Genomic DNA, 6,666 nt, shown 5'->3' with positions numbered 1-6,666 from the left:
TCTGTCCTCCGCCCCCCCCCCACACTCCCATTTTACACACACTCTCGCTCATACACACACAGTCATATATCTAATTCATGAATGTGGTGAGTATTTTAGACGCACACTCATGTATGCATAATATATTGCATATGAAATATATGGTGGGGCGACCATGCGCCAGTCTTGTTCTGATCATTCATTCTCATTCTCCTTTTAACACATCCTTAAGTTTTGCTTGTGTGTGTGTGTGTGTGTGTGTGTGTGTGTGTGTGTGTGTGTTTTGCCAGCTGTTTCGGTGCTTGACATCAACATGCAGGCAAAAAGCCAGATGTCTCATTAGGCAAATTTGATTGGCTTGGTCATTAAGAATTCAGCGATGTTTCCATATGCGTGTACATTGAGCTGTTTGTGTGTAACATTTACATAAGTGCCCCTGCGTATAACTATTTACATGTGTTTGTGCGTCATTTATGTGCATTCATGAGGATATTGGATACATACATGCTGTTGATTACATCGTGATTGATAACAGAATTGCAATGCAATGTGTTTCTAGTCCTGGTACATATCGATGTTTCCATATGCGTGTACATTGAGCTGTTTGTGTGTAACATTTACATAAGTGCCCCTGCGTATAACTATTTACATGTGTTTGTGCGTCATTTATGTGCATTCATGAGGATATTGGATACATACATGCTGTTGATTACATCGTGATTGATAACAGAATTGCAATGCAATGTGTTTCTAGTCCTGGTACATATATTTTCTTTTCCAAAATGACTTGTTGGGGGCAAATGTACTTGTTCCAGAGGTAGGTGGAGAGCAGCTGAGTGAAGCGGGGTGGTGGGGGAGTGGGGTTGGTTATGGTCTGGGGTAATCATGTATGAGTTTTTAAAAATTATTATTTTGCGTATATGTTTGTATGTTTCGTCTTCATGTAATAAAATGTACCAAACCGAAGCAAAGCCGTTTAACCCTTTCAGGAACAGCGGTTACCACAGTGGACAGCTAATCATGTTATCAGGTTACTTGGTGCATGAAAGGAATTAAGTAATTTCACTTGGGCTTTTAGGTCCATTTTATGTCTGGACTCAATTTCAGCATTATCACATGCGCATGGGTACAGCTTCCAACACACTACTTGTCGACCTACCTGCTGTTTATGAATTAATTCTCACTGGAAATACAAGTACAATACCTTGGCCCTCCCACCACTGTGTAAGCTTGTCAGCTGACTCAGGTGGTTGGAACATAGCCGCCATTCTGCAGTCGTACATCTCAAATGTATCTCGCTCTTCTTTTCCTGGCTGCAAGTTAGTTTGTGCTCAAGATTTCTTGATGTCCTCAAGGCTCCGTGCGTTCCTCAAACAAGTCGTGCGCTCAATCGGTTTCCTTGTTAGCTTCAACGCGGCCTTCATTGCCAAAGAATGAATTGGTCCAAAACTGCTCTTGTGTTCTTTATCGACCTCCAAGTCAAGACAACAACAGCAGCAGTAGCAGCTTGCAACAATAGTGTCGCCTGCTGTCATTGACTTTGCTTGATATTGAATCATGCAAATTTTTACAGGTACCACTCAATAAAACTAAAAGAGCTGACTGAAAAAGTGACATATTATATAAAAAATCTAATTAAAAGCGGTAATAATTGTGATGCATGTAATACACATGCTTCTGCAACTGCAGCAGTGGGCCTTTTAAAAAAATTATTTCAATTGATAAATGAAAAATGCTACCTCTTTCATACACACTTCCGAATTTGCAAATTTGCCCCATTGACCAGCATATTTATATGTAAAATGCATCAACCCATCCATTATCCAAACAGCTGCCTGGCCTGCAAGCTACTGATGTGCTACTTGGGGTCTATCATTTGGTGACCCATTGTGCGCACCTTCAATGAGGACAAGCGTTAGAAGAATAGAAGGTCGGATACGTGCATAACTGCCCCCTAGTGGTACAAAGGTATTACTGTCTTTTTGAGTTGAAGAGGGGCATCTGGCTCGGATAGTCCGTTTTTCACTCACTCATAAGCACAAGCTCAATTTATGTTGGTGTCTTTCTTCAATTCAAATATGCCCGCATGCATTTCAAGGGAAAAGCTCTCGCATACACAACATCACTTCAACCCCACATACTGTCGTGATCAAATGTGACCCATTTTTGCCAGGAATAAAAATACCTACAATGTAATTCTTCCACCGTGAAATTTGGTGACTTTTCCCCAAGTTGACCCAAAAAATACCCCGAGCCAAATTTGATCTGTGTCTCCTCCAACAGATTTGAAATGTACTTGTGGTTGCTAAATCAAAGGAAATAGTGCTAATGGTGTGACTCTTGAAATCTATGCTATAAATGTGTTTTTTTTTTTTTCCTTGGGACATTGGTAAACGATTTCAAAAGGGAGTTTGAAACCGTCCCGAGAACTTTCTACCACCATACCTGTACAAGCGCCTGGAAAAATATGCACCTGTTGGTGTTTGAACGTTCACAGAGGAAATTTGAACAGTGAACGAGTAAAACAGCATGCCAATGATCATACATCCTCAACGTAAGAAACAGAAGTCACGTCCGAGGACGTTTTGACACGGGCTGGAAATCTGCAGCTGCAAAAACAAGTACCTTATGTTGGTGTCTTTCTTCAATTCAAATATGCCCGCATGCATTTCAAGGGAAAAGCTCTCGCATACACAACATCACTTCAACCCCACATACTGTCGTGATCAAATGTGACCCATTTTTGCCAGGAATAAAAATACCTACAATGTAATTCTTCCACCGTGAAATTTGGTGACTTTTCCCCAAGTTGACCTAAAAAATACCCCGAGCCAAATTTGATATGTGTCTCCTCCAACAGATTTGAAATGTACTTGTGGTTGCTAAATCAAAGGAAATAGTGCTAATGGTGTGACTCTTGAAATCTATGCTATAAATGTGTTTTTTTTTTTTTTCAAAAGGGAGTTTGAAACCGTCCCGAGAACTTTGTGTTTCTACCACCACACCTGCACAAGCGCCTGGAAAAATATGCACCTGTTGGTGTTTGAACGTTCACAGAGGAAATTTGAACAGTGAACGAGTAAAACAGCATGCCAATGATCATACATCCTCAACGTAAGAAACAGAAGTCACGTCAGAGGACGTTTTGACACAGGCTGGAGATCTGCAGCTACAAAAACAAGTACTGTACCTGCAACGTAGCAGATAAAAGGACTCTTCACTTTCTCTGAAACATTCATCAAGGAGGAATCATTAATTCATGTCAGACAGGCTTTTTGCATAGTTTGAAAAGATATAGTTGCAAATGTCATTACTGTACATGTATGACAGACAATAACAATGATAATATTCTTAGCGGGCGGCTTGCATAGTTTGAAAAGATATAGTTGCAAATGTCATTCCTGTACATGTATGACAATAACAATGATAATATTCTTAGCAGGCGGCTCGGTGGTCCAATGGTTAGCGCGTCGACCTCACAGTGCAGAGGTACCGGGTTCAATTCCAGCTCCGGCCTCCCTGTGTGGTGTTTGCATGTTCTCCCCGGGCCTGTGTGGGTTTTCTCCGGGTACTCCGGTTTCCTCCCACATTCCAAAAACATGCATGGCAGGCTGATTGAATACTTTAAATTGCCCCTAGGTGTGAGTGTGAGCGTGGATGGCTGTTTGTCTCTGCGTGCCCTCCAATTGGCTGGCAAGTGGTTCAGGGTGTCCCCCGCCTACTGCCCGAAGACGGCTGAGATAGGCTCCAGCACCCCCCGCGACCCTTGTGAGGATAAAGCGAATCAGAAAATGGATGGATGGATGGATGGATATTCTTAGCCCCAGTCAAAAAAAATGCACAATAAATGAACAGAATGTAGGATTAACTCAGCTCTGTATATGTGTGTATATGATTTATAAAAAAACATGTAGAATGTATGATTTATGAAGAAAAAAATTGGCCTTGCCAACTACCAAGTCGCCTGTGTAATGTGATTCAGGTTGTAGGCTCAGTGTGACGGAAGGGTTTTCCTGCGTTTAAATCCTGAACAAGTCATGTTTTGACTTTATGTGGTAGTTAGCCGTGGTTAAAGCCAATGTAGTAGCCATTTCAGCAAACATAGTCCACGTTGTCTTACATTTTTAATCTTATGTCCTTTCTTCCTCCAATCCTCATTCAGTGTCCTCGTCTGCATCCTGTCCATGCTGCCGCTCAGTGCGTTCACCTTCAGTCTCTGCGTCGCTCTCTGTCTCCCGTTGCGGCTCATCTTCCCCACTTTCTTCTACATCCGAACTCTCTGTCACGGAAGCCTGCACTGACTCCTCAGGACACATCTGTCTGCGAATGGTCCGTCGGTGCGTACTGTGACGGGATTGGTTGCTGTGCAGGGTGCGCCTGCGATGCCATTGGCTGAGAGAGTGTTGGGCTTCGACGCTAAGCTGACGGGCGGCCAAGCGTGGCTGGAAGCTGCTGATGTAGTAGAGAGCGGCGTACAGGGTTGTCAGGTAGTAGCCACCTGTTGATGGAAAAAAAATGTGAGAATTGTAAAAGCAATGGCACCTCGAACACATTGCACATTTATTGGGTGCATAATATGGTTGTAATTTAATGAATGAATCACAGTCTAGTGGTTTGCACGTCAGCCTCACAGATCCAAGGTCCAGGGTTTGACTCTTGTGTGCATTTTGTTCATGCGGGAATATTTGCAGGAAGTGAAGAAAGACACAAACTGATCTTTAAAAATAATTTTTAGACCAATGTATAGTTCAATCATACCTCTCTCGTAGCACACTAATTTGCCACGGCAGAGTGCTTGGGAATCACTTGGCCAAACAGAAATCCACACATAAAGTATCTACAACAATAATGAAACTGTCGAAATGCATCATTTGCATCTGAAGCTATCAAAAAAGCTGAAAAGTATAAACCATGACGCATGTGTTTTGGTGGCACTGTAATTTTGCTTGTTTGTTTGTTTTTGCATGTAGGTGAGCGTTACTCTATCTTCCGGACCTTCTCCCTGCAGCTGTGTGGGGTCCAGTAGCTCCATCATGTAGTCGGTGTCTATCTGCAAATTGACCAGTTCACTGCGCAAAAGTACCCATGTCAAGCAAGGCAGGAAATCATCAGCTCCAAACACCACATCTGTAAGAAAAGAGACTGGTGCTTTGGCCATGCTGGGTATGGTTTCTCCTCTTAACCATGTGCTTTAAAAAATAAAAATAAAAGCAATAAAAATAATCAGCAGGCTACCTGAGCTGGCGCTGGCACTCATGCTGTGGTAGATGCTCTTGCAGATTTTGAGCAGGATATGGACCTTCTTGTTTGGGGAGTAGGCCTCGTGCATCCTCAACCACCTTTGCTGGATCCGCTCAAGAGTGACTGAGTCAGGAACTCCAACTCCAGCCGCTCCTCCCAGCGCCTCCACTCCGTTGTCTTCCAGAACACGTTGTTTGCTCTCCAACCGTTGCAGACTGCCGTCATTGGTGCGGCAGATATGAATGCAAGAGTAGATGTGAGCCAACACAGGCTTAAGGGCCACCTTATGCACTGACATCTCTACCAGGGAGTCTAAAGAAATGACACAGACACGGAAATATTACATGACCGACACAGACAATTCAAAAAGGCAATCATAATTTCCAACAGTGGTGGTATCTTGTACATAGTGCATATAGACTATAAAATGTGGCCTTTTTGGATTTAAAATAAAGTATTCCCCCTAATACATGATAATGGTTACCATCATTATTATTATGAAGATGATGATTACTAGTAGAGGTGTCAAACTATCGCGTTAATTGCGATTAATTAATTACATCACAGCGCGTTTTTTATCGTGTTAATCTAAATTTTAATCTGTACCTTAATTGTTTCTGTAGGTTAGTTGCTTTTTTCTAATAGCCCTTTTTATGCGTTGGCCTCCTGTGTTCGAGTTGTTGAGGGTGGGGAAACAACTGTCAGTCACAGCCTGAAGTGGACATTGATTGGTTGCCATTATGTTGAGGCTTGTTTAGCCGAAGCTGATAGGCTCCCTTTGGAGTTGGGCGGGCTTAGTCAGCTGCGGTGAGGAGTGTAGAGGTGAAAATAGTGCAGCATGTGAGAGTTCTCAATAATGTAACAAATTTAAAACAAAAATCGGGGTTTTCTCAGTAATTTTTAGATGAGATTAAAAAATAGATTAATTACAATAATTAATTACAGACCCTAATTAATTAATCACACAATTTTTTTAATCGCCTGACAGCACTATTCATTAGTAATTGTAATAGCCCTAGTAGTCATTGTAGCAGTCGCAGCAGTTGTAGTAGTATGTGAATGGAGGCACACATGATAAAAGTTAAGAAAGAATAAAACAGTGAGAGTTTACTTTTCATTAGAAAGAACCATTTTCAAAAATGTCCCACTCTGAGCTCACTCACCTATCTCGGAATCACTTAGGTCGGTCATACTGTCCAGCAGTGCCTGGATATCGGGGTAGTCCAAGAGAGTCTCTCTCAGCAAAGTGAGTGATGACCTCACTTCCTGTAAGAACTCTGACCCCGTTAAGGCCCCAGGATCAGTTGCTCTCTGCAGCGTCACCTCCACAAATTCTCTAACGGCATCTGCAAACAAGCCGCGTTTCTTCTTGCTCAGCTCTAGCACGCGGTGGGTCAGCCACTTCTTCTGACATACCAGGCTGCCGAGAGCCTGGCCCACTGCCGC

General features: G+C 42.6%; 1 protein-coding gene across 1 annotated transcript in view; it reads right to left on the bottom strand.

Annotated features, from left to right (window-relative positions):
- Positions 1-3,824: 3,824 nt before the first annotated feature.
- Positions 3,825-6,666, bottom strand: part of rinl (Ras and Rab interactor-like) — an 11,114-nt gene continuing 8,272 nt past the window's right edge. The window contains exons 8-11 of the mRNA XM_019861190.1: positions 6,384-6,662; positions 5,215-5,532; positions 4,975-5,106; positions 3,825-4,477 (exon numbers count right to left, since the gene is read on the bottom strand). Of these exons, the coding sequence (XP_019716749.1) occupies positions 4,134-4,477; positions 4,975-5,106; positions 5,215-5,532; positions 6,384-6,662 (1,073 nt within the window). The 3' untranslated portion in view covers positions 3,825-4,133. The remainder of the gene's footprint in view (positions 4,478-4,974; positions 5,107-5,214; positions 5,533-6,383; positions 6,663-6,666) is intronic.

This window comes from Hippocampus comes, unplaced genomic scaffold, assembly GCF_001891065.2.
Source record: "Hippocampus comes isolate QL1 unplaced genomic scaffold, H_comes_QL1_v1.1 scaffold122, whole genome shotgun sequence".
NCBI lineage: Eukaryota > Metazoa > Chordata > Actinopteri > Syngnathiformes > Syngnathidae > Hippocampus > Hippocampus comes.
The sequence above is the reverse complement of the archived record's forward strand: the minus strand, read 5'-3'. Positions and strand labels throughout refer to the sequence as shown.